Source organism: Esox lucius, chromosome 4 (genome assembly GCF_011004845.1).
Source record: "Esox lucius isolate fEsoLuc1 chromosome 4, fEsoLuc1.pri, whole genome shotgun sequence".
Lineage (NCBI taxonomy): Eukaryota > Metazoa > Chordata > Actinopteri > Esociformes > Esocidae > Esox > Esox lucius.
Window position 1 is genome coordinate 34,679,693 of NC_047572.1, and position 22,590 is coordinate 34,702,282.

General features: G+C 43.9%; 1 protein-coding gene across 7 annotated transcripts in view; it reads right to left on the reverse strand.

The window, feature by feature from the left end:
- The window catches only part of rps6kal (ribosomal protein S6 kinase a, like), a 49,554-nt gene that overhangs the window by 21,277 nt on the left and 5,687 nt on the right, over nucleotides 1-22,590 (reverse strand). For 2 of the 7 annotated variants that reach the window (XM_034291771.1, XM_034291767.1), the window contains exons 2-15: nucleotides 16,004-16,063; nucleotides 14,739-14,858; nucleotides 14,296-14,377; nucleotides 13,829-13,909; nucleotides 12,850-12,929; nucleotides 9,184-9,290; nucleotides 7,731-7,768; nucleotides 7,509-7,651; nucleotides 7,348-7,418; nucleotides 6,069-6,157; nucleotides 5,911-5,975; nucleotides 4,230-4,332; nucleotides 1,112-1,614; nucleotides 922-1,044 (exon numbers count right to left, since the gene is read on the reverse strand). In XM_034291771.1, coding sequence (XP_034147662.1) covers nucleotides 922-1,044; nucleotides 1,112-1,614; nucleotides 4,230-4,332; nucleotides 5,911-5,975; nucleotides 6,069-6,157; nucleotides 7,348-7,418; nucleotides 7,509-7,651; nucleotides 7,731-7,768; nucleotides 9,184-9,290; nucleotides 12,850-12,929; nucleotides 13,829-13,909; nucleotides 14,296-14,377; nucleotides 14,739-14,858; nucleotides 16,004-16,063 — 1,665 coding nt within the window. Of the gene's footprint in view, nucleotides 1-921; nucleotides 1,045-1,111; nucleotides 1,615-4,229; nucleotides 4,333-5,910; nucleotides 5,976-6,068; nucleotides 6,158-7,347; nucleotides 7,419-7,508; nucleotides 7,652-7,730; nucleotides 7,769-9,183; nucleotides 9,323-12,849; nucleotides 12,930-13,828; nucleotides 13,910-14,295; nucleotides 14,378-14,738; nucleotides 14,859-16,003; nucleotides 16,064-22,590 lie in introns of those variants that run through there. The other 5 variants (XM_034291768.1, XM_034291769.1, XM_029119347.2 and 2 more) reach the window with 5 other exon arrangements.

Below are 22,590 nucleotides of genomic sequence, written 5' to 3' on the forward strand. Positions count from 1 at the left end.
GATTGGGTACGGACTCACCAACACCTTATGTGATTGGGTACGGACTCACCAACACCTTATGTGATTGGGTACGGACTCACCAACACCTTATGTGACCGACACTGTATGTGCCGCAGCAAGCTAGAGTATGGATTTTGGGGCTAATGTAAAGCTCTACATTGATGCAAAAATGTTGGCTATAGATACAGTAGTCATGAACAGATTGAATCTGGCTGCAAACAAACATCACCACATATACATACACAAATACAAACAAACATCACCACATATACATACACAAATACAAACAAACATCACCACATATACATACACAAATACAAACAAACAAACATCACCACATATACATACACAAATACAAACAAACATCACCACATATACATACACAAATACAAACAAACAAACAAACATCACCACATATACATACACAAATACAAACAAACATCACCACATATACATACACAAATACAAACAAACAAACAAACAAACATCACCACATATACATACACAAATACAAACAAACATCACCACATATACATACACAAATACAAACAAACAAACAAACAATCACCACATATACATACACAAATACAAACAAACATCACCACATATACATACACAAATACAAACAAACAAACAAACATCACCACATATACATACACAAATACAAACAAACAAACAAACATACATCACCACATATACGTACACAAATACAAACAAACAAACAAACATCACCACATATACATACACAAATACAAACAAACATATGGTTTCATGTTGTTGAATTTTGTCTGGATTTCGTTGTTCAGACTTCATAGGGCGTTAAAGGGGGGAGGATAGACTCATATTGCATACATAGTAGACACCCAAGGAGAGTGGAAAGACTCTTCTGGTTAAGTCAAGTCATTATTCATGGGTATCTACCTTGACAGCATAGTCCACCGTTGAAACTCTGTGAACGCAACGTTTACAGATAGAATACGATCCAACGCCAATGTCCTCATGGAGCTCATACTGATCTGAGAACTGGGACGATCCACCATGCATCTACACACACACACACACACACACACACACACACACGTTTGCAGGGAGAATTAAGGAGTGTGTGTACCTGTACAACAGACAGCATGCTGAGTAGAGGGAGTGTGTGTACCTGTACAACAGACAGCATGCTGAGTAGAGGGAGTGTGTGTACCTGTACAACAGACAGCATGCTGAGTAGAGGGAGTGTGTGTACCTGTACAACAGACAGCATGCTGAGTAGAGGGAGTGTGTGTACCTGTACAACAGACAGCATGCTGAGTAGAGGGAGTGTGTGTACCTGTACAACAGACAGCATGCTGAGTAGAGGGAGTGTGTGTACCTGTACAACAGACAGCATGCTGAGTAGAGGGAGTGTGTGTACCTGTACAACAGACAGCATGCTGAGTAGAGGGAGTGTGTGTACCTGTACAACAGACAGCATGCTGAGTAGAGGGAGTGTGTGTACCTGTACAACAGGTAGTATGCTGAGTAGAGGGGAGACCTTGGTATCTTCCAGAGAGGCTGGAGCAACGAAGCTGAACCCTTTGAACAGTTGATGGGCGTTTGCACTGGGAGGAATACCTGGGGAGTCTAAACACACACACACACACACACACACACACATTTTTGCATTAGAGCTGTCAGTATCTAGTCTTTAGATTCAGCATAGAAAAGATATTGGTGACGTTATATACAGCTCCAGAAAAAATTAAGAGACAAGTGCACCTTTTTCTTTCCAAAAATGTTGAAAAGGAAGGTTTTGAGTGAGGAACAAAAGGGTTAAAATTCAGAGACCACTCCAAATTGAACGCTTCTGTTCCTCACTCAAAACTTTCCTTTTAAACTTTTTGGGAAAGGAAAGAAATGGTTGAGTTAATAAATACATAAGTTATTTTATTTTACTTTCATACTTTTATGTCACATCAAATAAACAAGCATCTTCATGAAAAGATAATAATGATATTTGTAGTATGTAATATTTTGATTAACATTTATTAAAAAGTAATGATGAGCCTTGCATCATACTTATATAAACAGCAATTGCTCAGGTCTCATATCACATGCAAATCTATGGTATCAATATTCTGATGATATGATATTTACATCATATAATTGTATTTTACCAATATATAATATGTTGTTTTTATTTTTATTCAGTTCGGGCCAGTAGATTTCAGACCAACTTGCCTGATAGGGGCGCCACACACACACACGGCCACTATACACAGACAGACGCGCCCACTGCACACACACGCACACACAAGCGCCCACTACACACAAACGCCCACCCGCCCACTACACACAAGCGCCCACTACACACAAGCGCCCACTGCACACAAGCGCCCACTGCACACAAGCGCCCACTGCACACAAGCGCCCACCCGCCCACTGCACACACACGCCCACTGCACACAAACGCCCACTGCACACAAGCGCCCACTACACACAAACGCCCACCCGCCCACTACACACAAACGCCCATTACACACAATCGCCCACTATACACAAGCGCCCACCCGCCCACTACACACAAGCGCCCACTACACACAAGCGCCCACTAAACACAAACGCTCACCCGCCCACTACACACAAACGCCCACTACACACAAACGCCCACTACACACAAGCGCCCACTAAACACAAACGCTCACCCGCCCACTACAAACAAACTCCCACTACACACACACGCGCCCACTACACACGCAACCACCCACACTACACGCAACCACCCACACTACACGCAACCACCCACACACACACACGACCACTACACCCACACACACACACACACACACACACACACTACAAAAACATGGCCACTACACACACAAGCGCAGCAATAATACAATTAGCCACTAGAGGGCATAGCAAAATAAAGAGATGCCATTTAAAAATTATTATAGTATAGGCTTTAAAAAACAAGAAACCAGGCAAGCCTAGTTCAGCCGGCCTGCAATAAAATTGGAAAATCATGGATGCCCTCTCAAGAATCAAACCCTTGTGAAAGGCATTGTCGTTAATGTTATGGTAATTTTGAACTAAGGTACATTTGAGAAATGTCTGTCTTTCCATTTGGCTGATATGTAGATCTTTACTTTGATTGTGACACACATGTCTTCATAATATCAGAGGATTAACAGGTATTTGGGCCATGTCCTCCTGCCTAGAAGAAGGGTATCAGTCTTTTGTTCCTCAGGAACGTGGTCCTTGGGGGGAGTAAGGTCAGTTGGCCCCTTTGGGTAAACATTACAGTAAACATTATGGCAGGAAGGATAAGGTGGGGGAAGATAGCATTTGACTTGTGTGATAGAACAAAGGGAATGTGTTTGATTGACATGAGACAGATGGCAGCATCTTACCACACCCCTTTTTCTTATGTGATATATATGGTTGAATGAGCTATATTGAGTTAGAGGCTCCTCAGACGATTATGTTTGTGTAAGCGGTTGACGCGTCTCTCATAATAGTCTCTGTGCATAATAATTAATAAAATAATGTACAAAGAGAACTTTGTTTCTGTGTCCCTTACTCCGAGTGTCAATACATGGAATTACCATCACAGTTAACCACTACGCCACAGAACTGCACACATGCCGGGCATTAGTATAGCCTCTTCACATTATATAATTTTCACTCATTAACATCACGCCAAGTTTGAATATTTTGTTAGACACCATTAACTAGTGTTAAACTGAGTAACGTTTCTTATTAAGTTTACCTCCACCACAAATAGTATCTATGGACTGTATGACTTTTTCCTCAATAAAGGTGATGATAACAAGTGATGGCTATTCGAAGCTTCATTCACGTTATTTTAGCAGTGGGATATGCGTTCTGAATGTTAAGGGAGGCGAATGCAGGACCTGTTGTTCCAGAGCCTGCGTCTCTAACCACTAAGCTATTTAACAATGGGTAGTCAGTCAGTCCGTAAGAGACACCTGCTGATCTTAGCTAGCTTCGCTTACGCGGTCCGTCAAAAATAAGCATTTGTGTGTGTGTATACTGTAAGTGTAGTACAGAACACAACTTTCTGATGAGTATAATAACACCAGGAAAACACTTAATCCCAACTCTTTGGAAGAGTGTTAGGTTTAGGTTTGAATTTGCGTGTTTTGGTGTTAAGAATAAGAAACATTTCATTTTGTTCCAGAATAATTTTTTATTCAGAGTTGATATGTGGTTGTCAGTGTGTTTTAGTGTGTTACCTTTCGGTGTTTTAGCAGTAAACTCGGGGTCGAAGCAGAAGGTGTCGTCAGGTTTTCCTGCGGCGGGTTTGAATGGAGGTTGCAGCTCCCGCCTGAACAACTTCTACAGATGAACCAGACATATCGTTAATGTCTGACCTGTAGACCGAAACCCTGAACCAAGTTCTTAACCAGAGAGGAGGATGAGATCTGTGTTATTCCATTAGGAAGGAGATAGATAAACAGAGACACAGAGAGAGAGAAACAGACACATGACGACAGAGAAAGATGGAGACAGATGAAGATGGAGACAGAAAGACAGATGGAGGGACAAATGGAAACAGATGGAGACAGATGAAAATGGAGACAGAAAGACAGATATAGATGGAAACAGACGGAGATATAGATGGAGACAGAAAGACAGATGGAGACAGATGGAGACAGAAAGACAGATGGAGACAGATGGAGACAAAGACAGATGGAGACAAAGACAGATGGAGACAAAGACAGAAAGACAGATGGAGACAAAGACAGATGGAGACAAAGACAGAAAGACAGATGGAGACAAAGACAGAAAGACAGATGGAGACAAAGACAGATGGAGACAAAGACAGATGGAGACAAAGACAGATGGAGACAAAGACAGAAAGACAGATGGAGACAAAGACAGAAAGACAGATGGAGACAAAGACAGAAAGACAGATGGAGACAAAGACAGATGGAGACAAAGACAGATGGAGACAGATGGAGACAAAGACAGAAGGAGACAGATGGAGACAAAGACAGAAAGACAGATGGAGACAAAGACAGAGATATAGATGGAGACAAAGACAGAGATATAGATGGAGACAGACAGAGATATAGATGGAGACAGAAAAAGACAGATGGAGAAACAGAGACAGATGGAGATACAGATGGAGACAGAAAGACAGATGGAGATACAGATGGTACCGAGAGACAGATGGAGACAGACGGAAATATAGATGGAGACAGAAAGACAGATGGAGAAACAGAAAGACAGATGGAGAGACAGATGGAGAACGAGAGACAGATGGAGAGACAGATGGAGAACGAGAGACAGATGGAGAGACAGATGGAGACCGAGAGACAGATGGAGAGACAGATGGAGACAGATGGAGACCGAGAGACAGATGGAGACAGATGGAGACAAAAAGACAGAAACAGACAGATGGAGACAGACAGAGACACAGAGACACAGACAGAGACACAGAGACACAGACAGAGACACAGAGACACAGACAGAGACAGATGGAGAAACAGAGACAGATGGAGAAACAGAGACAGATGGAGAAACAGAGACAGATGGAGACCGAGACACAGATGGAGACACAGATGGAGAAACAGATGGAGAAACAGATGGAGAAACAGATGGAGATACAAATGGAGATACAAATGGAGATACAGATGGAGATACAGATGGAGATACAGATGGAGATACAGATGGAGATACAAATGGAGATACAAATGGAGATACAAATGGAGATACAAATGGAGATACAAATGGAGATACAAATGGAGACAGAAACAGACAGTTGGAGATACAGATGGAGACAGAGACACAGATAGAGAGAGAGACAGATGGAGACACAGATGGAGACAGAAACAGACAGTTGGAGATACAAATGGAGACAGAGACACAGATGGAGACAGAGAGACACATGTAGGTGTGAGTGAGACTTACGTTCCAGTCAATAGTTGAGAAGAAGGTGTGTCGTTTAATCTCCTCCACCCCATCAGCCCCTGCACCTAAACACAATCACACACCACTTAATAGAAAACACGTCCAACCCACCCACTGGACACACCCATCCAGAGGACACACCCACTGTCTGCTCTTACCCAGGCGGTTGGCAGGGTTGCGTTTGAAAAGCATTCTCAGGAGAGACTGGGCGTCTAGACTCAGAAACTGAGGCATTCCTAACTTAGCTCTGAGGACAGGTGGGGGAAGGGGGGGGCAGAGGGGGGAGACAGAGTTAGTGGGGAAGAGTAAAGAATACCAAAACACTTTCACTGTCCCAGCCCCACAGTCCACCAGTACCATAGCCCCACAGTACCCTAGCCCCACAGTCCACCAGTACCGTAGCCCCGCAGTCCACCAGTACCGTAGCCCCGCAGTCCACCAGTACCGTAGCCCCGCAGTCCACCAGTACCGTAGCCCCGCAGTCCACCAGTACCGTAGCCCCGCAGTCCACCAGTACCGTAGCCCCGCAGTCCACCAGTACCGTAGCCCCGCAGTCCACCAGTACCGTAGCCCCGCAGTCCACCAGTACCCTAGCCCCACAGTCCACCAGTACCCTAGCCCCACAGTCCACCAGTACCCTAGCCCCACAGTCCACCAGTACCCTAGCCCCACAGTCCACCAGTACCCTAGCCCCACAGTCCACCAGTACCCTAGCCCCACAGTCCTCCAGTACCCTAGCCCCACAGTTCACCAGTACCCTAGCCCCACAGTCCACCAGAACCGTAGCCCCACAGTCCACCAGTACCCTAGCCCCACAGTCCACCAGTACCCTAGCCCCACAGTCCACCAGTACCCTAGCCCCACAGTCCTCCAGTACCCTAGCCCCACAGTCCTCCAGTACCCTAGCCCCACAGTCCACTAGTACCCTAGCCCCACAGTCCACCAGTACCGTAGCCCCACAGTCCTCCAGTACCGTAGCCCCACAGTCCTCCAGTACCGTAGCCCCACAGTCCTCCAGTACCGTAGCCTCACAGTCCACCAGTACCGTAGCCCCACAGTCCATCAGACCAAAGATACCATAGTCCCACAGTACCACAGTCTCAGAGTACCACACCACTAATGGGCCCACAGCCACATAGTCTAAGAGTCAATACCACTGTACCAGAGCATTAATGAGCACACAGTCCCATAACCCAACCATCCCACAGAAAAGTAGTCCCACAGCACCATAGCCCCTCATTATCATAGTACCACAGTCCAACAGCACCCAGATCATAGTCCCACAGTCCTCCAGTACCACTGTCCTCCAGTCCCATCTCTGTCAACTGGAGTTGTCTCCATACTTAACGATCACGTTCATTGTCACGTTGTGGTCTCTGTGTGTGTGTGTGTGTGTGTGTGTGTGTGTGTGTGTGTGTGTGTGAGCGGTTAACTTACTTAAGGATCATGTTCATGGTCTCGTTGCGGTCTTTCCCCTGGAATGGTAATGTCCCGGTCAGCATTTCAAACTGGAAAAGCCGGGAAACAGAGGACAGGTCAGAAACAGACGGACAGCTACAGATATGTGTGTGTGTGTGTCTGTGTGTATGTGTGTGTACCATTAGTACTCCAAGGCTCCACCAGTCAGCACTCTGGGTGTGACCTCTCCTATTGACCACTTCGGGAGCCATGTACTCCACCGTCCCACAGAAGGAGTAGGCCTTCTTATCCACGTCCACTGACTCCTTACTCAGCCCAAAGTCTACGTGTTGAACACAGACACACTCAACCACAGTCATACATGACCAATCACATACAGTCTTACAGTGTGCAGGTCTTACCTGTTAGTTTGATATGTCCAGCTTCATCTAATAAAATGCTGAAAACAGAGAAAATATTATTAGTGGCTATAGTAGAAAAATACATCAATTATCCCTCTGAGAATAATGTTTATGATGTTAAAACCCTGACATGAGTTGTGTAAATGTAAAAAGACTTGCAAACTTGTGAAAAAGATTTGCAAACTTGAAATTAGTTTTGCAGTTGTAAATAAGCTTAGCATACTTGCAAATGTGTAATTAATTTTGTCATTGCAAAAAAAAAGTTTTGCATACTTGTAAATAACTTGATATTTGGAATCATACAACTCATTACACTTGCCAATGTAAAACACACATGCACAAGTTGTCACTAAAATTTAACTTGACCTGCGACAAAATGATTTGTACTTGTAAATCACAATCTGCAGTGGTACGGTTTTAAGAGTGGAGATCACCACGAGGGCTTTGATTTGCACAAATCAACCAATGAACTGAGCATGTTGAACGTGTCACATTTCCAAATTTTAACCAATATCTGAGAACAGAACACGCAGCACCAGTGTTGCACCAGTTCAACTCAGTGACGCTGAGCAGCGAAACATCCTACTGACAAGGCCGGGGGGGAACCAAGCGCGGACAGAGAGGAGATGTTGTGCCCAGAGGTCAGAAAACAAATCGGAACACTACAGGTACAGAGGAATTGTCTGGTTCGAGGTTGGGGGCAGGCAAAGGTGGTAACGAGGTGGTCCACAAGGCAGAAGCACAGGGGGCAGGCAGGCTTGGGGTCAGGAACAGAAGGGGTTCGGTAACTGGGAAGGCTGAGCAGAGAATGGGTAACAGGAAACAGGTAACTCAGGAGGAAATGCTGGAAACGCATGAAAAGACAATACGATCTGGCAGTGGGCGAACAAAAAAAACAGGCATAAATAGACAAGATGTAACGGGGAAACAGGACACACCTGGTGGGGGGGTGGAGACAATAGTGAGACAGGTGAAACTAATCAGGGAGTGACACTATCAGGATGGTCTGCTTCAAACACCTTACTTACTGATAGTTTATCAAGTTTATAACAATTAATTAATGAGTTGAAAACCTTTTCACAATGACAAAAAGTTTGCATATATTTCTATTATCAGTCTCATTATAGAGTCTTTATCAGTCTGTATCATCTCTGTATCAGTGTCATTATAGAGAGTCTGTCACATCTCTGTATCAGTGTCATTATACAGAGTCTGTCACATCTCTGTATCAGTGTCATTATAGAGAGTCTGTCACATCTCTGTATCAGTGTCATTATAGAGAGTCTGTATCATCTCTGTATCAGTGTCATTATAGAGAGTGGTGTTAGGGGTAAAGTTAGGAGTACATGTATCTTGTTTAAATTCAGGGGAAACTTTGCCAAGATGGTGTTCTCGGGATCATGGGTTCAAGGTAGGAGAACAGTGTTCAAAGATCAAAGTTCAGGGTACATACTTCTCTGGTTTGAGGTCTCTGTAAACGATGCCGAGGTGATGCAGGTGGTCCAGGGCTAGAGCCAGCTCTGCTAGGTAGAACTTGACATCTTCCTCTGTAAACATAACCTAGTGAGAGCTGGACACATTTACTGTCTGTTCTGTCATCGGATGGAAGAGTCACAACATTAGAATTTACAAAAAACATTGTACATTAGTTATATAGTATTACTAAACACACTAATGACCTGCCAACCCTGAAGAATACTTTGACAAGTACTTCAGTACATTGAAATGTTATGTAGCTATATATCACTTTAACAATTGCATGTTTTAACATAGCTGAACAAACTAGCCAAACTTCACATATTAAAAATAGGGATGCTGTCAACAGTGTAGCTCACAAAGTTGAGGTGTTTTTCTGTATCACTGAGCAGTATTTGTGAAGATTTGTAAATATCACCTAATTCTAGATAACGTCAGCAATGGTAGCTAACGTCAGCAATGGTAGTTAACAAATAGAGCCAGTTGGTCCAACTCTGTAAGATTTTTTTTTTTTAGGGATGCTGCTAACCAATGTAGCCCACAAAGATAAATATGGGGTACTAAAAGCTAAGCAAGCTGTTTGCATCTGTAGAGGTTATCTAGCTAGCTAGTATTCATTATAAAAATATTTATTACTGATGCAAATCTTGAAATTAGTCCATCTAATCGAAAACTTTGGTGCAGTGAATAGGTCCCAGAAAACTGCATAGATAATAAACAGCAGCATGTGTTCTCACAAAAAAATTTAAACCTGAAAATGTTTTCAGGCAACCTGTTATAGTTTTTTACGTAAAGTAGACATTGAAGAATTGGATATCGGAGATTTTTATTTTTTTTGGTCAACACAAGGATAGACAAATATGTGTGTGTGTTATACAGATATCAGCGCCAACATGAACTGTATTTCAATGAACACTTTCTAAAGTTCCTAACGACACGGAATATCTCAATAATTTTGAATCTGGGAAGCAAAAATTCAACCACTGAATTCATAACATTGAGATCAGGGGAACACAGCACGTTCACTCTAAATCAACTGCGCTTGGTTCCCCCCTCGGCGAGTTACCAGGATGCAACACAAAATGCTTACTGGTTGGCAGGTATATCGTTAAAATATTCACTCCTATTATGTAAATATATACATTACCGTTCAAAAGTTTGGGATCAATTAGAAATGTCCTGGTTTTGGAAAAGCAGATTTTATGCCCATTTAAATAAAATAAAATTGATTAGAAATACAGTGTAGTCATTGTTAATGTTGTAAATGACATGCAGCTGGAAATGGCAGATTTTCAATAGAATATCTAGATAGGCGTATAAAGGCCCATCAGCAACCATCACTCCGGTGTTCCAATGGCATGTTGCGTTCGCTAATCCAAGTTTTTCATTTTAAAAAGCAAACTGACCATTAGAAAACCCATTAAACATTAGAAAGCAATTAAACTGGCCTTCTTCAGACAAGTTCAGTATCTCCAGCATCAGCGTTTGTGGGTTCGATTACAGACTCAAAATGGCCAAAAACCAAAACATTTCTTCTGGAACTCATCAGTCTATTCTTGTTATGAGAAATTCAGGCTACTTCATGCAAAAAACTGCCAAGAAACTGAAGATTTCGTACAACGACGTGCAATACTCCCATTAGCAATTTCTCGTATGAAAGGCCAGTTTTTCTCACAACTGGTCTAAAGAAGGCCAGTTTTATTGCTTCTTTAATCAGCACAATAGTTCTCAGTGGTGGTAACATAATTGCAAACAGGTTTTCAAGAGAACACATAGCTTTGTCAAATGATAAACTAAGATTAGCAAACAACATGCCATTGGAACACAGGACAGATGGATGCTGATCGACGTATAGATTATGTAGATATTCCATTCAAAATCAGCTGTTTCCAGCTACAATAGTCATTTCCAACATTAACAATGTCTACACTGTATTTCTGTTCAATCTGATGTTATTTTAACTGACAGAAAATGCTTTCCTTTCGAAAACAAGGACATTACTAAGTGAGCCCAAACTTTTAAATGGTAGTGTATATTCAGTCTAGTTAACACAACAGCATACAGTATAACTGTAAATCAATTAACTACAATTAAAAGGTCAGATAATCTGGGATGAATGTCCATATTAAAATATCTACAGGATTTGAATCACTATAGAAAAGTCTAATAGGTGCGTGTGTGGTAGTACAGTCTAGTAGGTGTGTGTGTGTGTGTGTGTGTGGGTGTTAGAACAGTCTAGTAGGTGTGTGTGTGTGTGTGGGTGTTAGAACAGTCTAGTAGGTGTGTGTGTGTTTGTGTGTGTGTGTGTGGTAGAACAGTCTAGTAGGTGTGTGTGTGTGTTTGCGTGCGTGTATGTGTGGTAGAACCATAGACTGTATAAATAATGGACGACGCCCTTTCGCTCTTTTCCATTGGTGAAAAATGAAGCCACCAGTGTCCTGATACGGCGCTGACATCTTGGACTTGCGTCTGCGCAGATAGCGATCTTGGGACCAGTTCTGCGCAGTAGTTATGCGCAGTAGCGAGAAGGAAGTAAAGCCGTAAAGCCGCGAAATCAACGGCCCCACCCCTGTGCCCCGCCCTCACTCTCCCTCACAGAATGCGCATACCGTAATCAATCGCAAGTCCAAGTACAGTACAACCTTTGCTTGTTAAACCTAGACGATATGTTATAGCCTAACTTACATCATGTTTAACCTTAATTTAGAATAGGCCTAATACAAAAATAATTGGTAACTTCTAGCTAACGATCACCTGCTAGCTATTAACATGGCTATTAACGAGGCTTGTTGTCTTTTAGCTAACGTTAGCTAGCCCATTACATTTATTTACTAATTAAATAGCTTATAAATTTAACTTACCGAAAAAAATTCAAAGATCGATTGGAAATGCCAGATCGGTTAGCACAATGTACTGCAGAACAACCCATTACGTACGTGTGAAATTATATCAATTATAGAAATTTAGAGATTAAATGTAACGTTCCAATCTCCTCAGTCCTCTGAAGATTCAGTGGCTCCTCGGCTCAGATAGCTGTCAATCACAGCTGTGAATCACGACGTCACACCACCGTTTTTAGAGCATTAAATAACTAACTAAAAACAAACTTATTTTAAAAACAAACTCTTGAATTTACATTAGCGTGATACAAACTACAGTAAATGACAGAAACCAGCTTCGGAAAAAATATATTTGAAGGGTAATTTAATTGTTTAGTTGGTCTCGCGTCCCATTGTATAACATGGGGAGGGCGGGGTTTATGACCTATACTGGGACCACTCACCAGGGGGCGATCGAGACTTTTTGGCTTCACTTTTCAGGGCTTGTGCGGCACGCTTGGGTAGAACAGTCTAGTAGGTGCGTGCGTGCGTGCGGTAGAACAGTCTAGTAGGTGCGTGCGTGCGTGTGTGTGGTAGAACAGTCTAGTAGGTGCGTGTGTGCGTGTGTGTGGTAGAACAGTCTAGTAGGTGCGTGCGTGCGTGTGTGTGGTAGAACAGTCTAGTAGGTGCGTGTGTGCGTGTGTGTGGTAGAACAGTCTAGTAGGTGCGTGTGTGTGTGGTAGAACAGTCTAGTAGGTGCGTGTGTGTGTGGTAGAACAGTCTAGTAGGTGCATGTGTGTATGTGTGGTAGAACAGTGTCTCACCTCTTTGGATAAGCGCGTGAAGACGTCTCCTCCCCTGAGAAAGTCCAGAATTAAATAGAGCTTCCCTTCTGTCTGGAACGCTGAGAGAGGACAGACGTTAACACCCACCCTGTTACCCCCAACACCTCAACACCCACCCAGTTACCCCCAACACCCACCCAGTTACCCCCAACACCCACCCAGTTACCCCCAAAACCTCAACACCCACCCAGTTACCCCCAAAACCTCAACACCCACCCAGTTACCCCCAAAACCCACCCAGTTACCCCCAACACCTCAACACCCACCCAGTTACCCCCAACACCTCAACACCCACCCAGTTACCCCCAAAACCTCAACACCCACCCAGTTACCCCCAACACCCACCCAGTTACCCCCAAAACCTCAACACCCACCCAGTTACCCCCAACACCTCAACACCCACCCTGTTACCCCCAACACCTCAACACCCACCCAGTTACCCCCAACACCTCAACACCCACCCAGTTACCCCCAACACCCACCCAGTTACCCCCAACACCCACCCAGTTACCCCCAACACCCACCCAGTTACCCCCAACACCCACCCAGTTACCCCCAACACCTCAACACCCACCCAGTTACCCCCAACACCTCAACACCCACCCAGTTACCCCCAACACCCACCCAGTTACCCCCAACACCCACCCAGTTACCCCCAACACCTCAACACCCACCCAGTTACCCCCAACACCTCAACACCCACCCAGTTACCCCCAACACCTCAACACCCACCCAGTTACCCCCAACACCTCAACACCCACCCAGTTACCCCCAACACCTCAACACCCACCCAGTTACCCCCAACACCCACCCAGTTACCCCCAACACCCACCCAGTTACCCCCAACACCCACCCAGTTACCCCCAACACCTCAACACCCACCCTGTTACCCCCAACACCTCAACACCCACCCAGTTACCCCCAACACCTCAGTAGGGAGAAACTCTGGGCCACTGACCATAGTGCAGCTTCACTATGAAGGGATGGTTCACTTCCACAAGTATGTCTCGTTCCATCTTGGTACGAACCCTGTCCCTGACTGAACATACACAGACAGACCAGCAGACAGCGAGAGGTAGAGGGACGGACAGACAGAAAGACAAAGAGAGAGAAGTAGAGACAGACAGACCAGCAGACAGAGGTAGAGAGACAGACAGATCATTGAAAAAAAGAGAAAGGGGAAAGAAAATAATTTTAATAAAGCAATTGGGGTAACAACAGGCCAAGTATGGCAGACTGCTGTCATAAACAGGCAGACTGCTGTCATAAACAGGCAGACTGCTGTCATAAACAGGCAGACTGCTGTCGTCTCAATCGTCGCCACCATCCATCGCCTTTGTCGCCACCGACAACAAACAGTGGCGACAACAACGACGACAGACAGACAGCAGTGATGTCAACAGATTAGTGTGGTGATGGACTTGCCTTTCAAAGACGCCTTCTTCAGGACTTTCATTGCATATAACTGGCTGGCATCGGGACCAATGATCTTTCTGACCAGAAACACCTGAGGGGAGGAAGTGGAGAGACCAAAACAACCGTCAGTCACCCAACAGAAACACCTGAGAGGAAGAGGAGACCAACTCAGTTCCACACAGAAGAAATAGAAATCCAACTATAAGTGGTTTCCAAGACCCGCGCTCTGCAAGATCCTCAGCATACTCCTTCTCCACCCTCGGAAATCCGCTTTTCCCTAAAGCCATGACCTGACCTTTAAACTTTAAACACAAAAGTTTCTGGACTGGCCTCAGACAGTATGGAAACTCACTGTTCAGGTCTGACCTCAAACTGCATGGAAACTCACTGTTCTGGACATAATTTGTCAATTAAAATGTGTTTCGGTGCGTGCATGTGCATGTGGCAGCCACCTTTCCAAAAGATCCCTGTCCCAGAACCTTCAGCAGCTCAAAGTGACGAGGGTCTGCCTTCTCACATCCCTCCTTAACATGGTGGGTGATTGGGATCTCCGAATACGACGCATCATCATCCTAGACACACACAGATTTAGTATTGCATGTACACAAAATAATGTGCACAAACCCACAATAAGACAGATGGATAGACTCAGATAGACACACAATGATACACAGAGGCACGCAGACAGAGACACAGAAACTCTGAGATGCAGAAAGGCAACAATTCAAAAATAAAACAGTTATTCCATATGACTGCACAAACACAATTACAGAGACTCAGAGAAAGGTAGAGTCAGACACAGAGTCAGACACAGAGATGCAGAGAGAGGCAGAGTCAGACACAGAGAAAGGCAGAGTCAGACACAGAGAAAGGCAGAGTCAGACACAGAGAAAGGCAGAGTCAGACACAGAGACGCAGAGAGAGACAGAATCAGACACAGAGAGGCACAGTAGACACAAAGTCAGACACAGAAACACAGAGAGAGGCAGAGTCAGACACAGAGTCAGACACAGAGACACAGAGAGTCAGACACAGAGTCAGAAACAGAGACGCAGAGAGGCAGAGTCAGACACAGGAAACGCAGAGTCAGACACGCAGAAAGGCAGAGTCAGACAGAGTCAGACACAGAGAGGCAGAGTCAGACATAGAGAGGCAGAGTCAGACACAGAGAGGCAGAGTCAGACACAGAGAGGCAGAGTCAGACACAGGAAACGCAGAGTCAGACACAGGAAACGCAGAGTCAGACACAGGAAACGCAGAGTCAGACACAGGAAACGCAGAGTCAGACACAGACACCCATAAAGGCAGAGTCAGACAGAGTCAGACACAGAGAGGCAGAGTCAGACACAGAGAGGCAGAGTCAGACACAGAGAGAGAGAGTCAGACACAGAGACACAGAGAGAGAGAGTCAGACACAGAGACACAGAGAGAGACAGAGTCAGACACAGAGAGGCAGAGTCAGACACAGAGAGGCAGAGTCAGACACAGAGAGGCAGAGTCAGACACTGAGAGGCAGAGTCAGACACTGAGAGGCAGAGTCAGACACAGAGAGGCAGAGTCAGACACAGAGAGGCAGAGTCAGAGGCAGAGTCAGACACAGAAACACAGAGAGAGGCAGAGTCAGACACAGAGTCAGACACAGGAAACGCAAAGTCAGACACGCAGAGAGACAGAGTCAGACACAGAAACACACACAGTCTCATTTCCTGTTACTCACACAGTGAGTGAAAGCATCTCCCTCATCCATGGGCTCATCCAGGATCTGGTGCCCATTGACCTGAAACACAGTAAACAACAACATCAATAGTTAAAAACAAACGGACACTGTTCTTAGAACGTCAAATACACAAACACTGTCAATGTTTCAGTATCTTGTAATCATGGCTACACCTCTAATATGAGATTGAAACAGAGATGATAGAGCGCCTGTATCAGTCTCATTATAGAGCGTCTGTATCAGTCTCATTATAGAGCGTCTGTATCAGTCTCATTATAGTGTCTGTATCATCGCCGTATCAGTCTCATTATAGAGCGTCTGTATCAGCCTCATTATAGAGCGTCTGTATCAGCCTCATTATAGAGCGTCTGTATCAGTCTCATTATAGAGCGTCTGTATCAGTCTCATTATAGAGCGTCTGTATCAGTCTCATTATAGAGCGTCTGTATCAGTCTCATTATAGAGCGTCTGTATCAGTCTCATTATAGAGCGTCTGTATCAGCCTCATTATAGAGCGTCTGTATCAGCCTCATTATAGAGCGTCTGTATCAGCCTCATTATAGAGCGTCTGTATCAGTCTCATTATAGAGCGTCTGTATCAGTCTCATTATAGAGTGTCTGTATCGGTCTCATTGTAGAGTGTCTGTATCATTGCCGTATCAGTCTCATTATAGAGTCTGTATCATCTCTGTATCAGTCACATTATAGTCTTTAACAACGTTATCAGTATCATTATAGAATCTGTATCTGTCTCATTATAGTCTCATCAGGAGTAAAAGGATCTTGTTTAAGGTCTGGGTATACATTGCCAAGATGGTGTTTTAGGGATCACAGGTTAGAGGTACGGGTTCAGGGTTCATTATAGTATACACTCACCTAAAGGATTATTAGGAACACCATACTAATATTGTGTTTGACCCCCTTTCACCTTCAGAACTGCCTTAATTCTACGTGGCTTTGATTCAACAAGGTGCTGAAAGCATTCTTTAGAAATGTTGGCCCATATTGATAGGATAGCATCTTGCAGTTGATGGAGATTTGTGGGATGCACATCCAGGGCATGAAGCTCCCGTTCCACCACATCCCAAAGATGCTCTATTGGGTTGAGATCTGGTGACTGTGGGGGCCATTTCAGTACTCATTGTTCAAGAAACCAATTTGAAATGATTTGAGCTTTGTGACATGGTGCATTATCCTGCTGGAAGTAGCCATCAGAGGATGGGTACATGGTGCTCATAAAGGGATGGACATGGTCAGAAACAATGCTCAGGTAGGCCGTGGCATTTAAACGATGCCCAATTGGCACTAAGGGGCCTAAAGTGTGCCAAGAAAACATCCCCCACAGCATTACACCACCACCACCAGCCTGCACAGTGGTAACAAGGCATGATGGATCCATGTTCTCATTCTGTTTACGCCAAATTCTGACTCTACCATCTGAATGTCTCAACAGAAATCGAGACTCATCAGACCAGGCAACATTCTTCCAGTCTTCAACTGTCCAATTTTGGTGAGCTCGTGCAAATTGTAGCCTCTTTTTTCCTGTTTGTAGTGGAGATGAGTGGTACCCGGTGGGTTCTTCTGCTGTTGTAGCCCATCCGCCTCAAGGTTGTGCGTGTTGTGGCTTCACAAATGCTTTGCTGCATGCCTCAGTTGTAACGAGTGGTTATTTCAGTCAAAGTTGCTCTTCTATCAGCTTGAATCAGTCGGCCCATTCTCCTCTGACCTCTAGCATCAACAAGGCATTTTCGCCCACAGGACTGCCGCATACTGGATGCTTTTCCCTTTTCACACCATTCTTCGTAAACCCTAGAAATGGTTGTGCGTGGAAATCCCAGTAACTGGGCAGATTGTGAAATACTCAGACCGGCCCGGCTGGCACCAACAACCATGCCATGCTCGAAATTGCTTGAATCACCTTTCTTTCCCATTCTGACATTCAGTTTGGAGTTCAGGAGATTGTCTTGACCAGGACCACACACCTAAATGCATTGAAGCAACTGCCATGTGATTGGTTGATTAGATAATTGCATTAATGAGAAATTGAACAGGTGTTCCTAATAATCCTTTTGTGAGTGTATATCATCTCAGCAACAGACTCATTGTAGAGTGCTTTCCATTTCAGTCATTGTTATGGAAATTCTTGAACTGATGTATACTTAGTCCTATACATGTATGTAGGAGAGGGGGATCTGGTGTGTGTTTATGGTCATCATTGGATGGTCTAGGAAGATCATTGGGTTATCAATTAATTGTCTATCAGTTTCTGTTCTCTGTACAGATGCTGTGTGCCCCTTAGAGTTTAAAAGGTCCTTGGTTTTATGTGGAGGAGGACACGATTTCCCTTGGTTAAAACCTAGGTTTTGACAGAACAAAGGGAATGTGTTTTATTGACATAGGGCCTTAACTTACAAAAACACTTTTAACTTAATAAATAAGGAATGTTTATGTATGTTCCTCAGAGATTCCTCAGAGGGTTATTCTGTAAGCTTTTGACGCGTCTCTCTATTTGCAAATAAACTGCTAATTCTGCCAAGAGAACTTTGTCTCTGTACTTAGTCATTTAAGAGTTCCTATCGATTGAATTGCCATCACATGATACAAATTTGACTCTATTTGCTGTTATGACCCCTTAAAATAAAGATAGGATTGTCAGGGAAATGGTTCTATTCAACAATGAAGACTATTGGTGCTCACTTTATCACACAGACATGAAGCTGTATCAAGCTCTGCAGTTGACTTTAGTCAGTTTTTCTAAAGTCTGAGCATTGTTTTTTATGTGAGTCACTTTAATGGATATTGTATAAAAATACACTTAATTTATTAAACTTTTTTACCATGGTATGAAAATAGGTATTTATTAACGTGTAATTTCTTTGGTATCGTATAGAACTTCAAAAAGTGTGTATAGTAACATGCTTGGTCTCCTGTTCCATCCCTCCTCCTCTACCAACTAGTCTCCTGTTCCATCCCTCCTCCTCTACCAACTAGTCTCCTGTTCCATCCCTCCTCCTCTACCAACTAGTCTCCTGTTCCATCCCTCCTCCTCTACCAACTAGTCTCCTGTTCCATCCCTCCTCCTCTACCAACTAGTCTCCTGTTCCTCTTCCTCTACCAACTAGTCTCCTGTTCCATCCCTCCTCCTCTACCAACTAGTCTCCTGTTCCTCCTCCTCTACCAACTAGTCTCCTGTTCCTCCTCCTCTACCAACTAGTCTCCTGTTCCTCCTCCTCTACCAACTAGTCTCCTGTTCCACCCCTCCTCCTCTGACCAAAATATGAAGGTTACTAAAAGTCCTTTAGGACCCAGTCGCATCATAATGTCCAACGTTGGCAAATAATCTGGTGCAAACTCGGCCAGCTCCATGCTCAGTGGTTATAACATGGAGTTGGCAACGGCAGATGTTGTGGGTACTATTCCTACAGGGGACCATGTTGGAAAGGTATGCACTTACTACTGTAAGTCGCTTTGGATAACAGGCACCAGCTAAATGACTAAAGTGTAAATGCAAAATATGTATTGGACTCAGAGTGAATCTCAGTAAAATTAAAATAAGGATTTTACAAAATCTAACTCGACAATAAATTCCACTAAGAAAAGCAGTGTCCTACAGCAAATACATAAATACACCTGAAATTGAGAAAAACCTTGAATATACAGCTCCAGAAAAAATTAAGAGACCACTGCGCCTTTTCCTTTCCTTTCCAAAAAAGTTGGAATGGAAGGTTTTGAGTAAGGAATAGAAGGGATAAAATTAAGAGACCACTCCAAATTGAACGCTTCTGTTCAGAAAGGAAAATGTGCAGTGGTCTCTAAATTTTTTCCAGAGCTGTATACAGCGTAAGTGAGCATGGCCTAGGTATCAAGAAAGACCACCCAAGTCCACTGCACGAGGCTAGGTGGACGCGTCCTCCGCGTGAGGCTGGGAGATCTACAAATCCCCTATTTCAGTTAGTTTTTATTCATGCTTTTGGTTAAAAAAAGCGGGAAAAACACTTTTGTTTTTGATGATCATCTCGCTTCGTAATGCTAATGAAATATAGGAAGGGGACAGTTTTTCTGGTGCAGCTTTTGATGTCCAATAAATCAGCATTTTTGAATGCACCCAAGTAAAACAATACTGTGAAACACTATCATTCCAGTATTATTGCAGTTAAATTGACATTTTGTTATACTAAAAAGCAGAAATTCTACATATTGAGCCTTTAAATTGAAATCAAAAATAAAGAGGGAGGGTGAGACAGAAAGAGACAGACAGTGATAGAGACAGACAGACACAATTAGACAGAATGTTAGTGTTTCTGCATACGCTACATGCTTCGCTGCGTTGCGAATATAAATGTGTGTTTCAGGCTCTAAGGAGAGATGAGTCATTGCATCACACAGGAGCACTGAGGGGGAGAAGCATCACAGACCAGGCCTCAGCGAAACACACACATATTTACAATAGGGCAGGAAATTGATATGATCACCAAACTTTGACACAAATACCATATGTATTGCCTAATTCTCCTCATTCTATAAGCATTGTGATGTGATTGGTATTCAACATTCCAAACATGGCCCACTTAACAGATGCAGCAGCCAGCCTTGAAAAGAATAGGGTTGCAACTAACAACCATTTTGAATACCAATATATCTATCAATCAAATGTATTTATAAAGCCCTTTTTACAACCGCATTTGTCACAAAGTGCTTTACAGAGACACCCGGCCTTAAACCCCAAGGAGCAAACAACAGTAGTGTTGGATTTCAGTGGCTAGGAAAAACTCCCTAAGAAAGCCGAATTTTAGGAAGAAACCTAGAGAGGACCCAGGCTCAGAGGGGTGACCAGTCCTCTTCTGGCTGTGCCGGGCAAGATATTAAGAGTCCAATTAGAATAATAAATACATTTCTCTGGGCTAAATCCAGAGTCTATTTGATTCTAGACTAGGTCAAAAGTATGACCAGGTGGACAAGGACAGGGACAGCAACGGGCCCCCCAAACCAGGTAATCCGCAGGTGTGGACCAGGACCTCATCTCCTCCTAAAATGTAAAACTGGAGGAGACTGAGAAAAGTTAGAAAGTGCATTCCTCATATCCCCCAGCACAATAATATAGCAGTGTAAAACCTTGGAACTGAGACGGGGGGTCCGGCGACACTGTGGCCCTACCCGGGGGAGGCCCCGGACAGGGCCCAACAGGCAGGAAATCAATCCACCAACATTGCCAGGCGTCAACCAAAGAGACACCCACCAACCGCAAGCCCCTGAAAGAGGGCCGAGTATTGCCAGCAGCGTACAGCCCAATTGCACAAGTGCGCAACAGAGAGACAACAACAAGCCAGTGACTCTTCCCCCGAAAGGCATTGGAGGGAGGGTATCCCAGTGGCGACGAGAGCCCACCTGGCAAGACAGCAAGGGTGGACAGTATCAAGCCTACTGGTCACCTTCATGCCCCCAGGCCAGGCTACACCTAATTATAAACTGTGCTGTAGAGATGAGTTTTTAGTAGACACTTGAAAGTTTGCACTGAGTTTGCATTTCTAACCTTAATTGGCAGATCATTCCACAGTTATGTGTGGGTATGTATGGCTGGATCATTTCAGCAAGGTAAGTAGGAGCAAGTCCATGTATTGATTTATAGGTTAAGAGTAAAACCTTAAAATCAGCCCTAACCCTAACTGGCAGCCAGTATAAGGACGCTAGTATGTGTTCAAATTTTGTTGTTCTAGTTAGGATTCTATTAGCCGTGTGCAGCACTAATTGAAGTTTATTTATTAATTTGTCTGGATAACCAGAGAAAAGAGCATTGCAGTACGCTAGTCTAGAAGTAACGAAAGCATGGATAACTTTTTCTGCATCAGTTTTTAATAGAATGTTTCTAATTTTTGCAATGTTTCGAAGATGAAAATAAGCAACTCTTGAGACATATTTTATATGTTCTTCAAAGGAGAGGTCAGGGTCAAGTGTAACGCCAAGGTTTCTTACAGTTTTTTGGGATACGACCATGCAGCCATCGAGGTTCACAGTGAGATCTGCTAACAACGCTATTTGTTTCTTGGGTCCAAAAACGAGCATTTCTGTTTTCCTTGAGTTTAAGAGAAAGAAATTATCTGTCATCCACTTCCTAATATCTGAAACGCATGCTCCCAAAGTAGCTAATTTAGGGGCTTCTCCATGGTTCATTGAAATATATAACTGTGTCATCAGCGTAACAGTGAAAGTTTACCTTATTTACATTATGATTTCGGATTACATCGCCCAGAGGGAGCATATATAATGAGAACAATAATGGGCCCAGAACCGAGCCTTGTGGAACACCAAAGCATACCTTTGACTTGTCAGAGGATATGCCATCCACACTAATCCACACTAACAGATAAATAAGATTTAAACCAGGCTAGAACACGTCCACGTAGCCCAATATGGGTTTCCAGTCTCTCTAAGAGAAGGAAGTGATCAATAGTGTCAAAAGCAGCACTAACATCAAGAAGCAACAGGACGGATGCGGAACCTTTGTCCGAGGCCATTAGAAGTTAATTTGTTACCTTCACGAGTGCAGTCTCAGTACTATGATGGGATCTGAAACCGGACTGGAGTATTTC